Source organism: Garra rufa, chromosome 12 (genome assembly GCF_049309525.1).
Source record: "Garra rufa chromosome 12, GarRuf1.0, whole genome shotgun sequence".
NCBI classification, from domain to species: Eukaryota; Metazoa; Chordata; class Actinopteri; order Cypriniformes; family Cyprinidae; genus Garra; species Garra rufa.
The window spans coordinates 4304723-4331427 of record NC_133372.1 but is presented as its reverse complement, the minus strand read 5'-3'; the positions used below and the strand labels follow the sequence as shown (position 1 = coordinate 4331427).

Sequence of the window (26705 nt, the reverse complement as noted above, 5' to 3'; positions counted from 1 at the left end):
AGTGCTGAAAAACAGTTGAGTTGCTTAATATATTTTGTGGATTCTGTGATAAATAAAGCATTTACTTAAAATAGAAAACTTTTTTAACAATAGACACCAAGTTCGGGGTCAGTAATTTTTTTCTTTCTTTTTCTCTGTGACAGAAATTATTACTTTTATTTAGCAAGGATGTTGTCACGATTTGAGTCGTCCTGTCATCACCAACTCTTGCACTACACTTCATGGACTTCAGCCCCCACAAGCCACTGCACCAATCACTGCATTCACCTGCAGCTCATTCTCACACACACACAGCTGCAGCTCATCACACGGACAGCATTTAAGCCACTCTTACACTCAGCTTCTTCGCGAAGTCTTGTATTGCCCCGGCTGCATTTCTAAGCGTTTTCCCAGTTTCCTAGTCTCCGTGTTTTCAGAGTTTCCTAGTTTATTCCTGGTTTTGTTTCCTGTTTTGCCTTGTTTTCTCTGTTTGTTTCTGTTGTTACTTTGGACTGCCCATTTGGTTTTTGACTCACGCTTGGTTACTGGTTTACTCTCTGGATTATCTTCGCTGTTGTTGTTTGCTGGTGTTGACCCTGTTTGCCCCGACTACGATCTTGACAATAAAATGCTGCAAATGGATCCGCACGTCTCAGTCTGACTCCCTGTTACAGATGTGTTAAATTGATAAAGAGTGAAAGTAAAGACTTTTATTGAAAAGAAAGATTTCTATTTTAAATAAATGCTGTTCTTTAAATTTTTTATTCATCAAAGAATCCTGAAAAAAGTATCACAGGTTCTAAAAAAAATTAATATTTTGAATTGCAATAATATTTCAGAATATGAATATTTCAGAAGTTTTGATTAAATAAATGGAATTTTGATGAGCATAAGAGACTTAAAAAAAAACAAACATTAAAAATCTTACTGATTCCAAACTTTTGCGCGGCATTGTATATATTAAAAAAAGACAACAACAACTTCCCCTTCAATTAAAAGCAAAACTAGATCTTTTGGTTCACTAATTTTCAATTAATTTTCAAGTATTTTCAATTCCCAGTAAAGGTACACCCTAAAGTTACCCTCAAATATTAGTCAATGTGAAAATAAATTGAACCTACAGAGCATTGCATTCAAAATGCAAGAAGAGCAGCGTTGGATGAGAGACAGAGCACCACTGAACATCTAAACAAACAGCCAATCAGACATCAGGCACACTGACAGCTTTGTTTCATCTGTTCATCAAGAAATAATCAAATGTGTTTCTTCGAGCACATGTCTTTGCAGCTAAGCAACAGCATTTCTTGTCAAATGTCAATCTGAGATGTCTTACAAAGTCAGCTGCCACGGTGGCTGGCAGATGAGCAAAATTACCCTCATCTGCTGAGGAGAGTCTTAATTACATATTCATGTTTTGCCCACACTGGAAAAAATATGCGATTTGAATGTAACTTAATGTAACTTAGTGGTGAAAATCAAGTTTTAAACCTTGTTTACATGGCAATCTGGCATTTTAATATGCTTAAAGATAAACCAAGTGCTAATTCATCAGTCAACACCATTTACACACCATCAGTCACCACCTTAAAGGAGAAGTTCACTTGCAAAATAAAAATCTCTTGATAATTTACTAACCCCCATGTCATCCAAGACGTTCACAGCTTTCTTTCTTCAGTTGAAAAGAAGGTTTTTGAGGAAAACATTCCATGATTTTTCTCCATTTAGTATACTTCAACTTGGTTGAAGGTCCAAATAGCAGTTTCAACAAGCTCTACATGATCCCAGCCAAGGCATAAGGATCTTATCTAGCAAATGGATTATTCATTTTCTTAATTTTTTTTTAAATGTATTTACTTTTTAACCACAAATGCTCATCTTGCACTAGCACTGTGATGCACATGCGTGTCTTCACGAATTACAAAATCGTTGGAAAAGTCACATGTGCTTAGTTTTTCATCTGTGTAATTTGGTTCAAAAAGGTAGAGTAATGTGAAAAACTCATTTCTCATTTTCTCCTCCAACTTCAAAATCTTCACAATTCGTTGTTTTACCTTTTTCTGTAAAGAGCTTTGGCTTTCTTTGCACGTTTGCTTTGTAAACACTGGGTTGGTACTTCTGTCTACGTCACACGTGACCTTTCCAACATGATTTCATTATGTGTGAGGTCAGGTTGGTGCAAGATGAGCATTTGTGGTTAAAAAGTATATACATTTTCGATCATTTTGCTAGATAAGACCCTTATTCCTTTGAAGCTGCATTGAAACTTATAGCTGCAATGTGGATCTTTAAATCGTTGGCCACCATAGAAGTCCACTACATGGAGAAAAATCCTGGAATGTTTTCCTCAAAAAAACAATTTCTTTTCGACTGAAGAACAAAAAGACATGAACATCTTGGACAACATGGGGGTGAGTAAATTATCAGGAAATTTTTATTCTGGAAGTGAACTAATCCTTTAAGACTGCAGTTAACCAAAAACAGGTTTGAAATAGTTCATTTCCTACCGACACAAACATTTAACCAACTCTCATATCATTAGCAAAGCGTTTCTACCCAAGGATGCTGATTTTTAGAAGAGCTGTCTGAGATGGTGAATGGGAATGTGATTTGTGCAACACACCATTATTAGCTGTTTGATAACATAGTCAAGCCAAAGGGATATCAATTGCTGTTACATGTCTGACATTTAAAATGTATCACCACTCTGGACTTGTAGATGCATCTGCCTAATTAGCTCTTCCTCTTCTTGTTCAGAATCAGTTTCTGGTTTAAACATATATGGCTGAATTAAACCAATATTGCAATATGGCAATGTGCAGCCTAGCTAGTGTGTCATTTTTTTTAGAATTTTAAGAAAAATGCAAACAACAATTGGGTGTTTTTTTTTTTTTTTTACTGTGTACTCAAGCAGAAACTCCTGAAGTTTGAAATTTGATCTTTATAAAGTTGCATTCAGGTGTTTTACACTTCCAAATAAATTTTTGTCTACATATAACATTCCATAAGCAAGTTATAGCCATTTATTACAATATTACTATGGGCATTTTTAAGTGAAAAACAGGTTTATTTAGTTTACTGACAATAGATGTGTCCAAAAAAGGTTTAGGGAGTAAAGTAAATGGAAACAGTGTTATTAAATAAAAAAACACAGAAAAAAGGTGACTTTTTCTGTTGAGTATAACAAACACAAATAGTGTATCAAGTAGTAAAAACAATTGAACAAATAGTTTTGTGCAACAAAGCAAATTATTCAGAAACTACGCACAAAATCTGAGAGAATTGTACACCAAAATATACAGACAAACGCAATACCTCAAAAAATGGAGAATCTGCTTTATGGGACTTTTAAAAGCATTCAGATTGGATTAGATGTTTAACAGTTATTAAACATTTAACAACTCAGTGTCATGATCGGGGCTGTGGGGCTTCCCTCAGCCACCTGAGGTCACTGTTTTCCCTTCCCTGCACAGCACTTCCCTAGTATTCACGTCTGTTTTGTCATTAACACTGATTCACTCACAGCTGTTCACCATTTGGACTTTTCTATAAGAACCCTCATTTCCCACTACTCCTTCTGGCTGCATTGTCTTCCGTATGGTTTGTTTCTTGTCACTGTCTGTCTGCTCTGTGTTCCTGAGATCCTGACCTTAGACTGTGTTCCCTGTTCTGTTTATTTTGTGTTTGAGTTTATGTTAGATTGTGCCGTGTTGGCCTTTTGGTTTTGATTTGTTTGTGTTCTTTTGTGTTTTGTTTACATTAAAAATACTTACCTGCATCTGGACCCAGAACTCCCATTATTCACGTGACAGAATGCAGCCAGCATCAGTGGGTCCAGCAGGGAGGATTTCTTTTTTGCCCTTTAGGGAGAAGGTGACGTTGTCCAAAGAGACGGCGGCCATTTGTGCTCGTTGGGCGACGGAGGCGGTCGTTGAGGCGACTGAGCCCGAGTGGATGACGGCCATTTTCGCTCGTTGGGCGGCGGAGGCGGCGTCCACTGTCTCTGTTCCGGACGCGGCGGTGACCGCTCTCTCTGTTTCGGACGCGGCGGTGACCGCTCTCTCTGTTTCGGACGCGGCGGTGACCGCGCTCTCTGTTCCGGACGCGGCGGTGACCGCTCTCTCTGTTTCGGACGCGGCGGTGACCGCGCTCTCTGTTCCGGACGCGGCGGTGACCGCTCTCTCTGTTTCGGACGCGGCGGTGACCGCGCTCTCTGTTCCGGACGCGGCGGTGACCGCTCTCTCTGTTTCGGACGCGGCGGTGACCGCGCTCTCTGTTCCGGACGCGGCGGTGACCGCTCTCTCTGTTCCGGACGCGGCGGTGACCGCTCTCTCTGTTCCGGACGCGGCGGTGGCCGCTCTCTCTGTTCCGGACGCGGCGGTGACCGCTCTCTCTGTTCCGGACGCGGCGGTGGCCGCTCTCTCTGTTCCGGACGCGGCGGTGGCCGCTCTCTCTGTTCCGGACGCGGCGGTGGCCGCTCTCTCTGTTCCGGACGCGGCGGTGGCCGCTCTCTCTGTTCCGGACGCGGCGGTGGCCGCTCTCTCAGTTCCGGACGCGGCGGCGTCCGCTATCTCCCTTCCTGACGCGGCGGCGTCCGCTATCTCCGTGCCTGACGCGGCGGCGTCCGCTATCTCCGTGCCTGACGCGGCGGCGTCCGCTGTCTCCGTGCCTGGCGCGGCGACGTCCGCTGTCTCCGTGCCTGGCGTGGCGACGTCCGCTGACTCCGTGCCTGACGCGGCGGCGTCCGATGTCTCCGTGCCTGACGCGGCGGTGTCCGCTATCTCCGTGCCTGACGTGGCGATGTCCGCTATCTCCGTGCCCGACGCGGTGACGTCCGCTATCTCCGTGCCTGACGCGGCGGTGTCCGCTATTGGGCCAGACGCGCCGTTACACGGGCCTGGCCCGCCATCCCTCCCCCTGACTTGCCTTCCTCCGTGCCTCCTCCCTCCAGACTTAGGGAACGTCTGGGAGCCGTTCCGTGGGGAGGGGGTACTGTCATGATCGGGGCTGTGGGGCTTCCCTCAGCCACCTGAGGTCACTGTTTTCCCTTCCCTGCACAGCACTTCCCTAGTATTCACGTCTGTTTTGTCATTAACACTGATTCACTCACAGCTGTTCACCATTTGGACTTTTCTATAAGAACCCTCATTTCCCACTACTCCTTCTGGCTGCATTGTCTTCCGTATGGTTTGTTTCTTGTCACTGTCTGTCTGCTCTGTGTTCCTGAGATCCTGACCTTAGACTGTGTTCCCTGTTCTGTTTATTTTGTGTTTGAGTTTATGTTAGATTGTGCCGTGTTGGCCTTTTGGTTTTGATTTGTTTGTGTTCTTTTGTGTTTTGTTTACATTAAAAATACTTACCTGCATCTGGACCCAGAACTCCCATTATTCACGTGACAGAATGCAGCCAGCATCAGTGGGTCCAGCAGGGAGGATTTCTTTTTTGCCCTTTAGGGAGAAGGTGACGTTGTCCAAAGAGACGGCGGCCATTTGTGCTCGTTGGGCGACGGAGGCGGTCGTTGAGGCGACTGAGCCCGAGTGGATGACGGCCATTTTCGCTCGTTGGGCGGCGGAGGCGGCGTCCACTGTCTCTGTTCCGGACGCGGCGGTGACCGCTCTCTCTGTTTCGGACGCGGCGGTGACCGCGCTCTCTGTTCCGGACGCGGCGGTGACCGCTCTCTCTGTTTCGGACGCGGCGGTGACCGCGCTCTCTGTTCCGGACGCGGCGGTGACCGCTCTCTCTGTTCCGGACGCGGCGGTGACCGCTCTCTCTGTTCCGGACGCGGCGGTGGCCGCTCTCTCTGTTCCGGACGCGGCGGTGACCGCTCTCTCTGTTCCGGACGCGGCAGTGGCCGCTCTCTCTGTTCCGGACGCGGCGGTGGCCGCTCTCTCTGTTCCGGACGCGGCGGTGGCCGCTCTCTCTGTTCCGGACGCGGCGGTGGCCGCTCTCTCTGTTCCGGACGCGGCGGTGGCCGCTCTCTCAGTTCCGGACGCGGCGGCGTCCGCTATCTCCCTTCCTGACGCGGCGGCGTCCGCTATCTCCGTGCCTGACGCGGCGGCGTCCGCTATCTCCGTGCCTGACGCGGCGGCGTCCGCTGTCTCCGTGCCTGGCGCGGCGACGTCCGCTGTCTCCGTGCCTGGCGTGGCGACGTCCGCTGACTCCGTGCCTGACGCGGCGGCGTCCGATGTCTCCGTGCCTGACGCGGCGGTGTCCGCTATCTCCGTGCCTGACGTGGCGATGTCCGCTATCTCCGTGCCCGACGCGGTGACGTCCGCTATCTCCGTGCCTGACGCGGCGGTGTCCGCTATTGGGCCAGACGCGCCGTTACACGGGCCTGGCCCGCCATCCCTCCCCCTGACTTGCCTTCCTCTGTGCCTCCTCCCTCCAGACTTAGGGAACGTCTGGGAGCCGTTCCGTGGGGAGGGGGTACTGTCATGATCGGGGCTGTGGGGCTTCCCTCAGCCACCTGAGGTCACTGTTTTCCCTTCCCTGCACAGCACTTCCCTAGTATTCACGTCTGTTTTGTCATTAACACTGATTCACTCACAGCTGTTCACCATTTGGACTTTTCTATAAGAACCCTCATTTCCCACTACTCCTTCTGGCTGCATTGTCTTCCGTATGGTTTGTTTCTTGTCACTGTCTGTCTGCTCTGTGTTCCTGAGATCCTGACCTTAGACTGTGTTCCCTGTTCTGTTTATTTTGTGTTTGAGTTTATGTTAGATTGTGCCGTGTTGGCCTTTTGGTTTTGATTTGTTTGTGTTCTTTTGTGTTTTGTTTACATTAAAAATACTTACCTGCATCTGGACCCAGAACTCCCTTTCTCTACGTGACACTCAGTCTCTGAGGGTTAACAACCAAGGTATTTTATTTTTGAGTTGTCTCCAGTTAAACCTGGTAAAGTTGTTCTAATGCTCGATTTTAAGTTGTGATGTGATTAGGGCAGGGTCTAATTTGCATATTTATTATTCTGCACATACTAAATGAGGTAAGGGTGTAGAGTTATATTCAAGCAATTTAAGTGATGAAAAAATGTCAACAAAGAAAAAAAACTTTAAATATGTAATTTTGTTAACACAGTCTTATAAAAATACAGAACTCTGGGTACTTTTTAGCAGCACCATTTTTCCCTACCTTACTGCATGTTTTGCTGCAGTTTCAAAAAGAAGTTGCGCTAAAACAGGTTTAATTCGTGAACAGTGGCACGTTTTAATTACATTGATATAGGTACGTATTGCTGTGTTTTATGACGTTGCTTCAGGTACGTATTGCGGCGGTTCAGACAGTTGCTAAAAGTTAATGCTGTATTGTGTCGGAAGCATGCTCTACACCAAACCCAACCCTAAACCTACCCAAAAATGTTAACAAATGCAAAACTGAAATAAAAACACATTTGTTGACACCATTTGAATCCTTCTCATGTGTAGATTTGAACTCTTTTGCCAAACCGTATTTACCCAGGATTTGAAGCGGTGCTCTTTACCTCTCAAGTACATCTCCGTACTGTGTGAGCTACTGAACAAACCTACCCTACCGTCTATGAAAACCCATACATTGTAAAAAACCCATACACTGTCTTAAATTGTTTAGTTCAGTCAACTTGAAATTTTAAGTTACTTAATGTTAATTTAGTGTTAATGTTAATTTAAGTGACAACTGGAATATTTTAGTAAATGCAAATTTTAAGGCAGCGGAGTAACACATTATTTTAAGTTGAAACAACTTTTTTTTTTATAGTGTAGAAATGAAGGTGGATATGTCATGCTAACACTCAAAAGCATCAGTTTTCAAATCTCCCAGCATATTAAAATAGTTAAGTCATAATATAATATTCTTCAAGTAACTGTCCGAAAATGACGCTTTATCAAACTCTGTAAATCATACTTTGTGTGAAAAGCAATAAAAGGTGTCAGAGTTTTACTGCCTCTAGTGTTCATTTCTTTTGGAAACTGCAGTGATATGTACTTATTGGTATGTATTTCATGTCTCGCCGAAAAAGTGCCCCCAGGTATGTTTTTGTCATGAGACCAGGTAGAATTTAGTTTTAAAAGAACTTGTTTTAAGGGATAAAATTAATCAAATTTGTGATTGCAGGGGGACTGCTAAATCTGGTAATAATTTATTCTAATGCTTAATTTTAAGATGTAATAGCTAACTGCAACATCTTTTTTTAACAGTACGTGTTATGTAATTTTTTGGTTTGGGACTGGGACTTTTGGCTGACCTGAAAGGAAAGCGGTGATACGTCTCCAGAACTTGCTTAGTCTGTCTGGGGAAATTCAAAACAAGATGCGAAATTTCCTTGACACAAATTAGGACATCGATAAACAAAACTACAATAATAAATGAACAAATACTTTTCAATGTCAGCGGTATGTAGGGAAAAGGGAAAAAAAATATCTGGTAAATAAGTTGTTATTTTTGAAATAAGAAATCCAGCAGCTTTAATTACTTCTTTATCAGGCCCCGGCATCCCTGCGGAGCTGTGTGTGCGTGCTTGTGTGCTTGTGTGCTTGTGTGTGTGTGTGTGCATGGCCTGTTTGCTGTAAGATAAACTGCAGTTTCTCTTGGCTAATAGCTGCAGCATACAAATGTGTCTGAAACTCCAAACACATCGGATCTCCTGTGGCACGCCTTGAGACAGGACAAAACCACACACACCCATTAAACGGGTTATATAACCGCACAAAACTTCAGACAGATCAGCCAATACTTAAAATACACCTTGAAAAAGGGCCACATCCATTAGAAAGGATAATTAGGAAAGAAATATAATCACATCACTCCTAAAGGAGCTTAACGGCTGCAGTGCAAAACAAAGATTCTTCTTTCTTCGCGTTTTCAAAAAATGTTGCAGAACGTATGCTGCAAAAACATATTTTTCCATGATGTTATTTTTTATGTAACGGTTTAATAACAGAGCGAGACGAAGCACGTCTGCAGGTATGCATCCTTAAACAGAGTGCAGAAGAACAGAAAAGATCGTTCAGTGAGAGCGAAAGAGAGAGAGATAAAGAAAGCCTCAGGGCTGACGGCAACACACTGTCTAATGATGAGCTTTAGAGGCGACGTGCAGCGCTAACTACCGAGCATGCTTAGCTGCATGCTTCTCCTTTGCTCCTTATATAATACGCTATGTCACCAAGTACACTTGTTCTGCGAAGATCTCCATGTGCTTGAGGCCATCTCTGGTTAACACCCTCTCTATATTGTAAATTAGCAGAGGACACCACTAATACATAAGCCGCTAAAAAAGCTGTGGAATTTTCAAAGAACTCCTATAGAGTTTCCTTTACTTTGTGCTCATAGTTAATGTATGTATGAAAGCCTTGATGTGTTTTTACAGTCACTGCAGTAACATGATCTCCCTACAGTAACCACGTAATCAAATACACAGAAGAGAGGGGACTGAATGCTTTTGTGCCAGATTCACACAGCCAGTGACTGCTAACAGAGTTATGAAGGGCCTGAATGTACAATTCAGTTTTTTTTTTCTTAAAAGTAAAAATATTGGAACAGCAACGGCCTAAAATATTCATTACCAGCTATGAAACAGATTTGTCCTTATATACACAGTGGCGCCTCCAAGGGGGGGCCAGGGGGGGCCGCGGCCACCCCTAAAATGACACTATAATAATAATAATAATTTTATTTTATAAATTAACACGGACATTGACAAAACACAATATTAGAAATAAATATAATAAACTTCTATGATGTGTAATGTAGAATACGCTCTCAACCCCTCCACCTCTTGAGTTGCGGCGACTTCAAGCACTCTCACAAGCGCAGCCACAACGCGAAGCATGCAGTCAGTTTTGTATGCAATGACAAAGAGATTATATTATATTTCATTTCGTTATTATTTTAAGTTAATTTAGAAAAGTGTTTGGAGCATTTGTTTGTTCGTTAAATGTTAGTTTTTGATTTTCAAAACGACCAGCGAGTCGAACATAGCCTATGTTTGATCAATTTAGCCTTCTCAAATAATCACGACTTGTCTGAAATAAAATCTCTGGATATTAAACTGTTCAATCATATTATATATGTTAGTTTAAACATTTAACCTATGTAATTGTACGCTGTTAGACCCATATCCAATCGTTTGTGCATGCGGAAAGTGAAAGCTAATTTTGGGCTTACAGGACTTGGAGGTGCAGCGCGATCACTTGCACTGGAAACAACTTAAAATACGGCATAATTTTTGCTCATAAAGGTAAGAGTAATAAATTATTCGGACCTGTAAAGCTGAGGGCTACATTTATTTGTGTGCACTCACAATATCAACAAAACTTTGTGACTTTAGCCTATAAAAAAAGAAAACATAGAAGACCACGTTCAGTGGAAAGGGAGGGGTTCGCGATGGGCACCCCGTCGCCAAGGGCCCCTGTTACTCTGTTCTACTATTACCCCCTGGCCCTTGCATAGAAGATGAGCTTCTGTCGTCTTGGTCTTGAACAGAAGCGTATTACAATAATGAACCGAAACCGAAAGCAAAATCTTTTATTAGGCTATGAAATCCTTAAAAATGCAATTCTCTCTAAAGACGCGTCCAATGAGGAAATGGCGTGTCAGGATCGTCAGCTTAATTTTTTTTTAAATATTACCTTACTATTTCCCCCGACACATTCATGGTAATTACCTCTGCCTGTGCTTTGTGGCAAGCTTTATTGCGTGCGCATGATTGTGCAACTCTTCAAACTGCGCTGAAGGCAAGCTCGATGCTGCCCGTCGGGCTCGGGCTGCACATGTATTAAGCTTGTGTCTATTTTGATGAATATGCCGATTAAACATATATGCTTTCTTGTTTATTTTTAATCTCATTTGAAAATTTGCACTCCAAATAAAGACTAGGTTATTTTTAGTTAAATTGCAGAGCGACTTTTTCTATTTTGCTCTATAAAGAGTAATACTGAAGTTTTGAAGCCTATAACTTTATATGCTACCAGAAATAATGCCAAAAATTATTGTCTTCGATCAGATCTAGGCATGCATTTTTTTTGTATTGTATTGTGCCACCCTAACATTTTTACTGGCTCCTTTCGGCCACCCTATGAAAAAAATCATGGAGGCGCCACTGCATATACACAGTGCTGTTCAAAAGTTTTGATACATTTATTTAGCAGGGATGCATTAAAATGAACAAAGATTTATATTTCAAATACTGTTCTTTTGAATTTTCTATTAATCAAACCATCCTGAAAAATAACACGTATCATCATTTCCACAAGAATATGACTGTATTAAACAGCAAATCAGCATATTAGAATGATTTCTGAAGGATCATGTGACACTGAAGACTGGAACAATGGTGCAGGAAAATTCTGCTTTGTGTCATAGAAATAAATTACATTTTACAATTTATTTACACAGGATGCAGTTATTTTACATTGTAATAATATTTAACATTTTTACTGTTTTTACTATATTTTTGATCAAATAAATGCAGCCTTGGTGAGCAGAAGAGTCACAACTGACCTTACATTTGCTTTAATTATAATCTAAATCTTGGTCATTGATTATTTAAATTGATCTATACATAAAAAGAAAACTATTACATTGCTATTTACAATTGTGGACTCCTACAGTAAGTCTTGGATGAGCTTCTGCTGCTGAAATGAACCTAGATTCAGCTCAAGCTTTGGATTTCTCTGCATGAATCTACTAAACAGGACACACGAACAGGAGGATGGTCAGGTCAGAGGTCAGGACTCCGTCGTGGCACCAGACTGGCGCCTCCGAAAACAGACGTTCTTTTCTGGCATGCAGAAATTAGACGCTACATGCGCAGCAGTTTAAATGGCATCTCACATTACAGTCATTAACACATTTTTAAAGGCATGAGGGTTTCTCGCATTAAGAAATCTGGATGTTCTGACTGTAAAACTAAAGAGTTACTTAGAGTCACACTTTCTGTGCTGATTTAGGAGATGTGAATGTGTAAAATAAAGGCAAAATATTTAATAATCAAACATGCATGAATGATAAATATGCTAATCGCAGTTGACTTTTTTATGATTTAAAAATGCTTGGTTTTGAACGCAGGTGTTATTTGTTTTACTACAGCAATTCATTTACATGTTAGACTGTTTATATTTCACTGAAGGAAACGAGGTAGTTCGTTTAGCAGTCGAGCAGCCAGGACATGGTCCATTTCTAGGCTATTCCGTCTCGGTTATGCAGTTTAACAATTGAACGAATACATGGCTAACTGCCTCCGTAATAAAGTGCTTCTCTGCCAGACTGATTCCACCCCAGCAGGGCAAATTACTAGCCTTGTTGTGGTTACTTCACACACTGCTGTGTTGCTAAGCTAGCACAGAAATGAAGCAATGCCCCCTCTCAGCCTTGTACTCCTTTCATATATCGGTGTCTTTGAACTTCCATTTCGACTTTCTTATTTGCTCAAAGGACTCAAACAAGGGTTTCAGAAGAGCAAAGGATGATCATAACAATACCATCCAGCCATACAAAATGACCTCGAATAAAAGGTAGCAAAGACTAAGAGCAGACACACAGGATTTGTAAATAAACCTGAACCAGCCTTTCACCTTCAGCATAAACATTTAAATTTACAGCGACAGAGGAAATAATCAGAGCAGAACACCGAGCAGAGTTCAAAATGACATATTATGTGTCAGGAATCTCACAAAACCTGTCGAGAACATGTCTGGGTCGCATTTAACTCAGAAATCAAAAGTCTGCATTGTAAAAAATATATTATTTAAACTAACTCTCAGCATTTGTTGCACGGCCTTTATGCATATTTAAAAAAAAAAAATATTGTGTGCATTAAAAATGATGTGCTACAAAAATTGGCCATTGTCCAAAAAAAAAAAAAAAACATACCTTTTTATTTTGACTGTGGGATTTAACATGACCAGAACATGTTTCCGTGGGATTCAACTGTACCGTCTTCAACACTCTAGCCTGAGGGTTTGAACATACGTGAGATTGTACATGTTTGTAGGAAAGCAGTTTCTACTGTGAAAAGCGGTCTGGAGGATTTCGAAGGATCTCTTTCAGCATTCAGTGACACCATCGCTTTGAGCGTAAGACAGCTGAGCCGCGTTCTGTGATATGAGGTCATACCTCACACATCCTAAGGGAAATTAAACCAGATTGAAGCTCTTTTTTTCATTTATGACCATGGCTGATGATGACCAACATTTTAAGCATATACTGATTAATGTAAATATGACTGAAATGCCATCTCATGGGCCAATTGCTTTGATGGAATAAAAGCTGATGAAGAAAACCCATCATACACACATATATGCCAATGAGTTGGATTCAATTCACTATCATTAACATCTGTCACAAGTCTCCCAGATTAACAAGACATATTAAATTGGTAACCATTTAGGAAGCATGACATGTTCACAAGCAATAGGATTTTAGCTAGAATTTATGATCCAATAAGTTCTTCATTAAATTCAGGGCCATACGGAAATCCATTAGGAAACATAATGATTAATCATAAATATTTCAATATAACACAGGAATATATGCATATTCCTAAAGAAGACATCTGCAACTCATTATTTAAAATCTGATCTGTATCACTCTAGTTTTTTTTTTTCTGTGGAACCAGGGTTATTACCTTTAATTAAAACCAAAACAATAAAAATATAAAGAAATAAATATTTGAAAACAACATATTTTATTTCAGATAGTTTCAAAGGAAACATTTTGTATACTCGTTTAGTTTAAGTTGAAGTACTAAAATAACTAAAACTAAATAAACTAAGACCTAACAAAAAGTATCTAGATGTATTTTTGAAAGAAACCAATAAATAAGATTAAAAAAACACATAAAAACATAAAATAATTCAATAATTCTAAATATTAATGAAAACTGTTGATACAATGAAAGTCAATGGGGTCCAATTTTGTTTTGAACTTCATTGACTTATTGTAAGGATCAAAAAAGCTGAAACTTTCTTTAAAATATCTTCTTTTGTGTTTAATTGAGGAAATAAAGACATTCAGATTTGAGGGTGAGGAAATGATGACAGAATTTTAATTTTTGGCTGAACGCTCACTTTAATGCCAATGCTCAGTCAGAAAGTTCACGCTTTGATGAAGCTTTTTTAGATGTGATGTTTCTGAGGAAGACTGATTGAAAGAGCATACATAGCTCTTCGTCCAAAGAAAATTCTAACATGCAAACTTTTTTTCATTTCAATAATACATGATATGTGTAGAAACAGAGTAAAAGAAACGCAATCTCTGGGCTCCAGCCCACATTTCCTCTGTATATTTAGTCCCAACATCAAGTGAAATGAGAAGTGTTCCTCTGTTGTATCACCTCCAGTGTCAATTATTCACAAGCCAGTCTCAGATCAATTTAAGGTGGAGAAGAGAATCGAAATGCTTAGAGGAAAAGATTTCAAACCTTCTATATTTCTGTGCCTCTCATCTGGATCAAACAACATTCACACTAACACAGAGAGATTACAGCGGCGAGGAAGACACAGATTCAGTGCGGCAGTTTAATGAGAACGCCGTGAAGGTTAGCTTGACATTCTGAACTTCAAAGAAAACAAACAAACAAACAACTGGATTAATGAGCCAGCTTGAGTTACATGTCTGTACCATGGTGACATGCTTTTTGTGGATATGGCTTTTAGAAATGCACTGTGAAGTACATTTACCACCTTTTATAGCAAAGGTATATGGAAGCCTCTATATAAAACTACCATATCTCAAGAAAATACATCCCTTTACCACGGTACCACCCAGTATTTTATAAAGGGTTGTAACCAGCTGGAAAGAGAACATCTGAAGCAGAATATAGGATATATGAAGAGCTGTGCTCATTCAAATGTAATGCTGATTATTTATGCATATTCTTCACTCAGCGGTGTATGTGTGTTTATGTATGCGATTGAGACTCTGTAGGACTGGATACTATTGAAAAGTCTGCCTCAGTCGGAGCCGGTGAGTGTTCTTCATCATTCATATTTCATTACGCTGCACATTCTGATCACGGACCTCAGTCACCCACTCTTCCCTCCAGCATCAGGTGCACCTTCTGTCTGTTCTCCCATCTGGCTCTTTCTTTCTCTGCAGCACTGGGCTTATAATCGCTCTGTAGTGTGGATACAACAACAGTGATTTCACATAACTGCCATATGTGCAAATGGTGGGTTGTAACCAACCAGCAAACACATACATTCTAGAGCTGGATGATACATGGAATATTCATGACATATTTGGCGTTTTTGCTGGCTGGGCTGTCTCATGTCCTTGTCTGGCCTTTTCAGTATATGCAGGTAAATACTAATCTTTACTACACAGACTTATATAGCGGCACAAATACACATTTTGATGGATGGACGAATGGATAGATGGACAGAAAGATAGAAAGGTGGATGAATAGATAGAACGATAGATAGATAGATAGAACGATAGATAGAACGAACGAACGAACGAACGAACGAACGAACGAACGAACGAACGAACGAACGAACGAACGAACGAACGAACGAACGAGCGAGCGAACGAACGAACGAACGAACGAACGAACGAACGAACGAACGAACGAACGAACGAACGAACGAACGAACGATCGATCGATCGATCGATCGATCGATCGATCGATCGATCGATCGATAGATAGATAGATAGATAGATAGATAGATAGATAGATAGATAGATAGATAGATAGATAGATAGATAAATAGATAGATAGATAGATAGAAGGAATGAAGAGATGGATAGATGGACAGAAAGGTGGATGAATAGATGGGTGGACGATGGACAGATAGACAGATAGATAGACTAATAGATAGACTGATAGAAAGATAGAATGGTAGAACGATAGATAGATAGATAGATAGATAGATAGATAGATAGATAGATAGATAGATAGATAGATAGATAGATAGATAGATAGATAGATAGATAGATAGATAGAAGGAATGAAGAGATGAATAGATGGGTGGACAATGGACAGATAGACCGATAGATAGACTAATAGATAGACTGATAGAACGATAGAATGGTAGAACGATAGATAGATAGATAGATAAATAGATAGATAGATAGATAGATAGATAGATAGATAGATAGATAGATAGATAGATAGATAGATAGATAGATAGATAGACAGAACAATAGATAAAATGATACATAGAAAGATAAAACATTAGATAGAGAGAAAGAGAAAGAAAGAAATCTGTTGTGAAAGATATTATGATTGAAATCTATTGTGCCCAGCATGTGCAAACAGGCAGCTTTTACCAAACACCATCACATACGCTCTCTCTCACACACACATATGCAGTGTTCTGAGGGTGAATTTAGCTGCATGTAGTGTTAAATGTCTCCTGCAGGTGGATATGGCAGGTAGCCCGGTGTGATGCTGAGGAAGGAGGTGTGTTTACCCTGCTGCAGTACACCATTGATGGAGAGCTGAGTAATTGATATTTTGCTAAAGTCTAACTCAGCTCAGTGGGAGACTGGGCCACTGCCAACCACTGGAAACTAAACCTATGTCATGGATCAGCAACTCTGTGTGTGTGAAACGCCAAAATGGAAATGGCATGTTGTAATTTCTGCCCACTGCCCTGTTATACGCATTAGCTGATCTTTGGAAAGGCCTTTCTAACAGCTTCAAGACGTAAGCAGGCGAGCAGCGGGGAGAAGTAAACAGATGGAGTCTGTCTGCGGAGCATGTTTGCAGATAAGGAATGACTTCAGTGGGAGAAATACATTTGCAAATGTCTATGGGATAAAATTACCTGTCTGAATCACATCATCTATTTGCATGCAGGGGAAGCGGTGCTATATATTGGCTTTCTGTCAGGGGAGACGTCTGTGTACGAGTTTTACATTTATGTCACTTATAAGTTGTAGCGCTCCAGTTGACACTTTCTGTCATTCTGGGAAAAGATACCAAGAGGAGTTTTTCCATTGCATGGTGGAGCATGCAGTGCATATTTAGAAGATCCTGAAAAGGCCTTGCTCTTCTTGAGCTCAGATTTAGCATGCTGATCATTGCAGTGAAATCCCTTTGGAGGAGCCTTTCTTTCTTTTCAGGTGAAATCATTTGTTACAGCAGCAAGAACAGGACTGTAAAACTCAAAGAAAGAACTGCAAAATCATACTGAGTCACCACCTCTAGCCTTACAGTCAGAGCAGAGAAGAGAAGTGAAAAGAGATGAAATGAGAAAAGATGAGATGATACACAAACAGAGAAGAGACAAGACACGAAAAAAAAGGAGGAGGTTCACCAAGGAGGTGAACAGGCTCGAAGACTTGATTATACAATAAAACATAAATGAACAAACCCTCAACAGAAGCAACATAATTAGCGCTGATTTATTCTTATTGTCATGTTGTGCTTTATCGTCACGCTTGATTAGCACCATGTGTTCCAGCGTGCAATTGTCAATACACACTGCTCAAATTTGAGAAAAGCACTTTGGTAACAACCAGCCAAGAAAATCTGCTAGCCTGGGGAGGAGAACACTGATGTAAACAAAAGGACGGGTGAGAAATGACGCTCCCAATATAACCAGATCACAGACGTAACACCTAACCTACAAACCTGATTCCTGCACAGGTTTAGCCCACCTGCTGATCCGTGGCTCCAAACACATTTTTGGACCGAAAGCATAAGAGAGCGTGGCCCACTTTCAACACACTTGGCGTTGCATAAACCCACAACTTTCCTCCCTCTATCTGAATAATTCAATTCCCCAGATTAGCGTGCAGATATATTACAAAAGACACCCTGATTTGTGCCCCGTGGTGCCGTGCTATGACTAGAACCGCCTTTATAAGGGGATGTTGAATTTCAGTGAGCTGTAACTGTGCAGTAAAGCAAGCAGCCGCATCGGCTCTTTGTCTAAAACCAGTGTTTGGACTGAGATTTATCACCATGTAGTATCAGCACCTCCATATTCCTCATGTTTGAACATGAATCCAGCTGCAGTGTACTGCATGCTCACATTATAACGCATATCGCTTCTATCTGTGTGTGTGTGTGCTGTAAGCTACCGCAGGGTCACAGGGCCAGGCATGGAAAGATCACTCTATCAGAGCTGCAGGCACAGGTAATCTGCTCAAATGTGGCCTGAAATGAACTCGAATCTTTAAACACAAACGCACACACGCACACAACCCTAGCTTTGAGCGGAGGAACCACAGCAAGCCTTACGGAAAACAGAGGCAGCTATCAGAACGCTGCACATGTTCCAATCCTGTGGCAGAGTGTGTGTTTGTGTGTGTGTGTGTACGCTTGTGTGTGTGTGTTTCTTCCCCTCACAGTCCTGTGAGATGGAGAGCTGATAAGCTTCATAACCATCAGCAGAATAACAAACCACTGAGAACAAAATGCCTGGTCTGGCTGAACTTCTTACAGTTTCCTTCAGTCAGCATGTACCAAGATTCCAGCAATCGAACAGAAAACACCAGTAGGGCAGGAAATATTTTGAAGAGCTTTTTGGACAGATATATTTAATCAATATCACATTAGCAAAACTGTTTGTTCTTAATGTCAACACAGATTCGGCCATAGACACAGGATCACAGGTAATCACTGCAGTTAATATTTAAACCAACAATGTGCTTTTATAACAGTTCAATAAACAAAAAGATAATATTGAGTACTTAGATATTAGACACATTAATGGCAGTCTATTTTTGCACTGAAACAATTTCAGATAAAGCCACAGTAAAATGATCTTCGAGCAACACACAATAGGTGTTTTAATCAGTGCTTTGAATGACTCAGTTGAAGAAATAATTAAATGACTCACTCAAAAGAAAAACACTTGATTTATTCCTGAATGAATCAGCATTTTTGAACAAATCAGCCGAATCAATGATTTAATGGCTCACTCAAAAATTTAGTCACTGGATTTATTCATCAATGAATCAGTGTTTCGAACAAATCAGTTGAATAAATAATTCAGCGACTCACTTAAAAGAAATTCACTTGATTTATTCCTGAATGAATCAGCATTTTTTAACAAATCAGCCGAATCAATGATTTAATGGCTCACTCATAAAGAGAGTCACTGGATTTATTCATCAATGAATCAGTGCTTTGAACAAATCAGTTGAAGAAATAATTCAATGACTCACTCAAAGGAAAATTACTTGATTTATTCCTGAATGAATCTGCATTTTTTTAACAAATAAGCTGAATGAATGATTTAATGACTCACTCATAAAGAGAGTCAATGGATTAATTCCTCAATGAATCAGTGCTTCAAAAAATCATTTAAGTGAATGATTCAATAGTTCACTCATAAAGCCAGTCACCTGATTAATTCTTGAATGAATGAGTTCCGTGAATGATTCAAATGACTCACTCAAAAAGAGTCACTTGATTTATTCCTGAATAAACCAGTGTTTTGAATGAATTGGTTGAGTAAATGATTCAATGCTTTACTCATAAAGAGTCACTTATTACTAATTCCTGAATAAACCAGCATTTTGAATGAACTGGTTGAGTGAATAATTCAATGCTTGACTCATAAAGACAGTCACTTGATTAATTCTTGAACGAATGAGTGTTTTTAATAAATTTAAAAAAGTTCAGTGAATGATTCAAATGACTCACTAAAAAAGAGTCACTTTATTAACTCCGGAATAAACCAGTATTTTGAAAGAACTGGTTGAGTGAATGACTTAATGTTTCACTCATAAACTGAATAAGAATCTGAATGAATGAGCGTTTTAAACAAACTGACTCCTTGACATAAAGAATTCCCTTCACCTACTGGCATAAAAATGTTACCTGCAGAAGAAATGTCACTGAAAAATCCCCCCACAACTTGCTTCTATTATTTTTCCCTCCTTATCTACCTCTTTCTCCATCTTTCTTAAAGTCAACATAAGACAGCATTCAAAACCCAATCTATATCTGAAATGAGGCATATTTGTGTGGAAAACAGGATATTAATCTAGACTGGATGATGTAAATTTAGTGTTTCTTATCAGGATGAATGTGAGTTTGCAATGGATTGTGGAGGCTTTTTAACATCAACGTGAAGACTAAAGTTCAAGTTCACCATCCAGAGTATCTCCTATGTGACATTAACTGAAAAGGAATGTTGTTTTTGATATTTGCAAGTTGTTATTTTTGATATTGCGCTTTTGAATTGCGTGCAATAAAAGCAGGAATGTGCACTAAAAAAGCAAACAGCCCCAGTTTTGATTATATGTTATTGTGCAGGTAACCGGGTAACTTCATTAAACCAGTCAATATTTGCCAAAGCTAACAGTCATTACACGAGGAAACTCAAAGTTAAAAGAAACCTGCCATGAAAGGCTCTTTGCATGACCCGCCCTACACAAGCTCTAGTTAGTCAGACCACCTGCTGAATCTAACTTCAGCTCAATTCCTGTTTGTCATGTTCTCAGAATAGTAATTATGTGAGAGTCAGAGCACAACACGTAAGAAACTGAGTGTGAGAGAAAATAAAAATACTCAGTCTACAGCTAGCGTTTCTTTGATTTCACTCCTGAATTCCCAATCACACAATGCATGCAATGAATGGAGATAAAATAACTGCAGCTGTAAATCTTCATGACAATGATAGGACAATGCTGTTTAAGAAAGAGCAAAAGAACAAGAATATGTATTCTTACCTTCTAATACAGTGAGTTTAGCACTGGTGTTAATTTCTCCAACGCTGTTGGTAGCTGTGCACTCATAAATCGCCTCATCTCGATGTGTCCGTAATGGCTGGATCCGCAGCACAGAGCCTGAGCCGTCATCAAACTCTATTACCTGAAACACACAGATTTACAGGTGATATTATATATTTACAGCATCAAACAGCAAGTGTTGTTCTTTAAATATACAATCAGATTGATCTGCATGCATAAACACATTGACACACAATTGTCTATACGACACTGCAAAGTTGTATGTACATGGTTGTATGTTAATTATTTTACCAAAATAAGAGGGATCATGCAAAATGCATGTTATTTAGTAATAGTTGTTGTAGTCTTCTTTGTCCTGAACAGTTAAACTGCCTGCTGTTCTTTAGAAAAATCCTTCAGGTCCCACAAATTCTTTGTTTTTTTAGCATTTTTGTGTATTTGAACCCTTTCCAACATTGACTAACAAGGGACTCATGAACAACTATCACTAAACAAAAAAACACAGCTAATTCAGGTAACAACACAGTATTAAGAATCAAGGGGATGTAAACTTTTGAATAGGGTCATTTAAATAAATTCAACTTTTATTTTCCCTTGTGGATTATATGTAAACATCTTTTATGTGAAATATCGTATTCAGGCAAATAGTAAATAAACAATAACATGCATTTTGTATTTATGTAAAATAATTAACATTTTGCAGATTCTGAAATGGGGATGTGAACTTTTGACCTCAACTGTATGAATCAACATATTTATGCACTCCTTTCAAAACATGAAAATGCATGAAAATAATCTGCAAATTCTAATAATATATATATAATATATATATATCAGATAATAGAGCAGTTCAGCCAAAAAATGATCAAATAAAGAATGAATACATTAAAAAGTAAATAAATTGACTGCAAGTGCACAATTTGTATGGTTTTTTTATGGTGCTTTTTTAGTTTCTTTTCTTGTGTGGACAAAAACATTCTGGCTAACATCTCATTTTGCGTTTCATGGAAGAAGGTGTATCATGGGGGTTGGCAAATGATGATAAAACTGTCATTTTTGGCAGTGCTATTTCTTGTTAACAAAATCATGACAGAAATAGCAATTACCAGGCAAAATGTCTTGAGTACCCAAAAGTGATAAAACCAGTTGGAAACAATCTCACTCACTCTGATATGACAGCGAAGTTAAAGAGATCAGCTCGTCTACAGTCTAAATGCACTGCATTGGATGTGTGAGACACAGAGTTAAAGTAAGTGAGATGCCGGTGCTGTCAGAGCCCGTCTCGTTCACGCTCAATCAGCTCTGTTGACAGTGTGAGGAGGGTCGTCTCAGGGAGTCCTCATGCCTGGGTTGCCGTCAGCTTCTCTCTGTTTTTAGGTTGACTGCCAAATTGAGATCAACCTGCTCCCCCCTGCTGAAGCCTCACACTGTCTATACTGATGTTGAAAACAAGCACAACATTTCCTGGAATGAAATACTTCAGTTTGAGCTTATGAGCTTTCACAACAGAATAACTTTAAAGGGGCCGTATTTAACCACAGTTCTGTAGCATCCATTTTATCAACATTTATATATTGGTTTCTTACATCACAACCATTCACAGTGTGTTTTTTAATGATTCTCTGTAATTTAAAGATGAAAAATGTTATGACTGGCTAACCTTCACACCGCTGCTCATCAAGGCAGTCAAAACCGCTGAATATTGAATAGGTGCTAATGTGTAAATGAGCCGTTAATGTGCTAAAGTTAGCATCATAATTTTGATTTCTGAGGCATTTTTGCAATTTAGTTGCAAAAGTGAATTATTAATCATTCAAAAATTCACTGCACATGCCAATGGTACCAGACTCCACGGCTCTGTTCCAAAACATTGTGAGCTGCCTTGCTTTCTACTAAGACATCATAACCTATTCAACACTGACAAAAACTAAAGTTCTCCAAAGTTTTGGACATTGCTAAGATAAAAAACATGATAATAAATAAATACTGGGCATAGTAATAGTGACCTTTGTAATTAAATGTACAACTATATTATTTATATATTACTATACATTAAAACTTATTATTTTTATTAACTTAATTTTAAGATAATTTCTCATCAATTTATCTTGCTTTTTGATGCTGTCTACTATTTGGAACAGCTTTTGTGTTATGAATGTGGTATTATGAATAATATTAATAATAATAATTAGTAGTAGTAGTAGTAATAGTAGTAGTATTACAGAAATAGCAATTACCCGACAATATGTCTTAAAACTCACTGATTATTCAGATTATTAATTGTAAGATGATTATGAATTCTGCTTATTTTGGCACCTATTTATAATAATAATAACAATAATAATATAAATTATTATTACTTATCTAATTTTTTAATTATTATTATTATTATTATTATTATTATTATTACAGAAATAGCAGTTATGGGACAATATTTCTTAAAACCCACTGATTAATCAGATTATTAATTGAAAGATAATTATGAAATCTGATGATTTTGACACCTATTTATTTATTATAATTATAATATTTATTATAATTACAATATAATTATATCTGATTTATAATTCATTAAAATTAATTATTATTATTATTATTATTATTATTATTATTATTATTATTATTATTACAGAAATAGTAATTACAAGACAATATGTCTTAAAACCCATTTTATTTAATGATATATCAGATAATTAATTTATAAGATGATTATGAATTCTGCTTATTTAGGCTGATCACTAGATTTTGGAACAGAGTTACACAAAATATTAGCCAGTGCATTAAATATTTGAGGAGATTAAATATTATGAGAACTACAATAATTATATATAATTTATAATTAATTAATTTTAATGAATAAATATTACTATTATTTATAATATAATTATAATTAACTATATATATATATATATATATATATATATTAGGGCTAAAAAAATTTAATCGCAATTAATCGCATGGTTGTCATGAGTTAACTTGCGATTAATCACACATTTTTATCTGTTCTAAATGTACCTTAAACTAATACTTTTTAAAGTTATTAATACTCTAATCAACATTGGCATGGACAAATATGGATGCTTTAAGAAAATATATGTTTATTATTAGTGAAACCATACTCGACATAGAAGATGAAGACTAGACATGTTTCAAAGGTCATAGATGTTTTTCAAATAACTTGTTCATGTCTATTCGACACATGAAAAAAAAAGAACATAGAAATACCAGGTTTCCATTACTTGCAGCCAAGTTCTCAACAAAAATGTTTCCATTGTTATATTTTAGTGTTTCTGTTATCAGTCAACCAAAGTAATATGAAATAATGACTGAAAAAAATCCTGAATTATGATCATGATTCAATCGCTGAAAAGAATCATTTACCGGCATCTGGACATAAGTCACTATTCCCTGCATTATTATCATTGTTTTTAACTTCCTGTTTGAATGCTTTCACGATCCTTGGACTTTTTCGGAGTTTACCTGTTTAAAGTTATGTGATCGCAAAAACCTGCTTCTTTTATATTTTTAAGGTATTGTTTTCGTTATAATGTACTGATTCGGCGTGCTATAGGCCTATGTCTCACTTCCTACTTCCGGAACGCGGAGTAGGGAAAGAGAACTTCCAGTCATTGCTAGTTTCTAGCTTAACTACATTACTTAGTAGCGTGGTGGTAGCTTCGTTGTTTTCTGAATCAAATAGCTTTTCAGTAGCTAAGCTATTTTTTTGATCAAGTAGCGCGGTAGCGTCAACAAAAGCTAAAAGCTATATATTTTTCTATACTTTAAGCTCAAATCGGAAATATAACTGCCACGGTTCACTGATCCTGGGTCAGTAAACGACGCCACCGCCACTAAACCTCGTGACGCCATTGGCTCGTTAAACTGTCAGTCAAATCGTATTATTCCTCCCGCCTCTCTCGTGAATGAAGTGCGGCGCGCAGTTTGAAGCATCTCAGCTTGTTTGCAGACTTAAGGTAAATAAAGAACTGTTGATTGAAAATGTACATGTTTTCTGTATTTATAATACAGCACTGTATTTATAAAGGCTAATGTTTTTTGCATTCGAGGAGATGAGAAGAGTGTCTTAGTCTAGCATTTGTTGTCGAGGCAACCAAATTGCTTATGTGAAGCGCTGAATCTTTATATTTTGGCTAAATGTCAAAAAAAAAAAAAAAAAACTGAGCGCCCACGTAGCAACAGAAAACTGCATAATCTGCAATGCAAATTAGTATTTCAGAATATAATAAATGTGACTTATAGGCCTAGCCGCTGTGACCTGTCGGTTTAATTTTCTTCTCAAAGACTTACAATTTATGTTAGCGTGTTTTTTTAAAACCCTTCGGCAAACTATTCCTAAGTTTGGACGTTTCTACTTGAGAGTGTTCATTTACAATCCGAACCACGTCGTCGTAGGTGACTTCAGGCAAGTTACGGAGAGACTTGGTCCAGCAGTATTTATCGGCCTCCGCCATTGTAAAAAGCTAACCGGAACTACCGTCTCCCCACTCAGAGACGTTCTTCGATATTCAATTGTTGCGTGACATAGGCCTATTAATAAGCTGAAATTAACTTAATATGATATGCATGTGTTTGACGTGTATATAATACGGCGTTTTCGCTTGCATACTCTTATGGCTTTACGCATCAACCCCACAGCACCAATCCTAAAGTAGACAGACTCCGCTTGCATTCATTCAATACGGCAGAAGTGCCGGTATGCACGAAGAAGAGCAAGTACGCAAAAGGATAAAATACAGAAGTGCCTGCGTACCGGCCCACTTCAAGCACTGGAAGCAACAGAACATCTGGTTTAACTGAAAGCGCTGCTCCACAGAGCAGACGCAGATATAAAGAGAGGGAGGTGCGCACGCATTGGGAGACCTCGCGCTTGTTCGGCAAAACCGGAGAGCCTCAGAAACTATATTAGGTTTGTCCAATTATGTGTTTAGGTATTGTTGCTAGACACTTTTCGCAAGGTTGGCAACACTGTGCATCCATTTCTTTAACTATGGGCTACGTAGTGGGTCAAACAGAAAATGCGCGCTGCATTAATCGCGCGTTAATAAAATTAGTGCCGTTAAAATGAATTATATATAGTGTATATATTAAATTATATAATAAAATATATATATATAGTGATTATTAATATCATAAATCAACATAATCAAAATAATACGATAATAAAATAATTGTTAATATGATTATCATAAATAATATGCAAATAATGCTTTGCACTCTGTGAATGATTCATTAAAAGAACTGATTCATAAGAACCAATTATTTGTTGTGTATATTTTTGTTGTAGGACACTACAGTAGAAAGATACAATAATTTTATTTATTTTGAATATACTTAATTCATCCTTTTTTTGTATTCACTTTTATTGCATTTAAGTTAAAGCTCACAACTAAGCTAAAATATAGTTAATTTTGCCATGTTGTTACACATACTTTAACTAGGACTGCTGTGTCCATGACCAAGATATTTATCAGGACACTTATCAGGATGCTTCAGGTGGATTGTACTTGTGATAACTGCACTGCAGGTGCAATCTGATGACATCTTTATAATACAGCCCATGTTTTGAATGCCAGTCAACACCATTGCTCTGATTCAACCCCAGGCATCAACACACCTCTGTATTCTGGTCCGAAACAGGCCACAGAGAGGCTCATCTGGACCTGATGCTACTGCTGATGAGTCAATTGTGGCCTCTGTTTGGCCCCTGACAGTCAGATGTGAGGTTTTTGGAGGAGTGAGCAGAGGAGGTCTGACAGGTCACCCTGCTCTCCAGCCAATAGTAGAAAGCTCATCCCTCACTGTCCTGGCATTGATGAAGTCTTCGGCTCAGCTGGCACATTCAGCAGTAGTACAGTTGGCAATACAGGTGGCTCAGGCCTGCTGTGGTCACTTTAGGGTGACCGGATCTTGGATGGTCACCTGTCCTGCTGGTCTGACTAAACCTTTTTTGCACTGGCTGGTATACTCTATATCTGTTCCAAAAAACATCAAATGTCTGCAATATCTGACAAATGTCACTGTTACATATATATATATATATATATATATATATATATATATAATATATATATATATAT

General features: G+C 39.0%; 1 protein-coding gene across 1 annotated transcript in view; it reads right to left on the bottom strand.

Annotated features, from left to right (window-relative positions):
• The window catches only part of ptprfa (protein tyrosine phosphatase receptor type Fa), a 228632-nt gene that overhangs the window by 133264 nt on the left and 68663 nt on the right, over positions 1-26705 (bottom strand). Inside the window, exon 4 of the mRNA XM_073851773.1 lies at positions 20587-20728. Within this exon, the coding sequence (XP_073707874.1) occupies positions 20587-20728 (142 nt within the window). The remainder of the gene's footprint in view (positions 1-20586; positions 20729-26705) is intronic.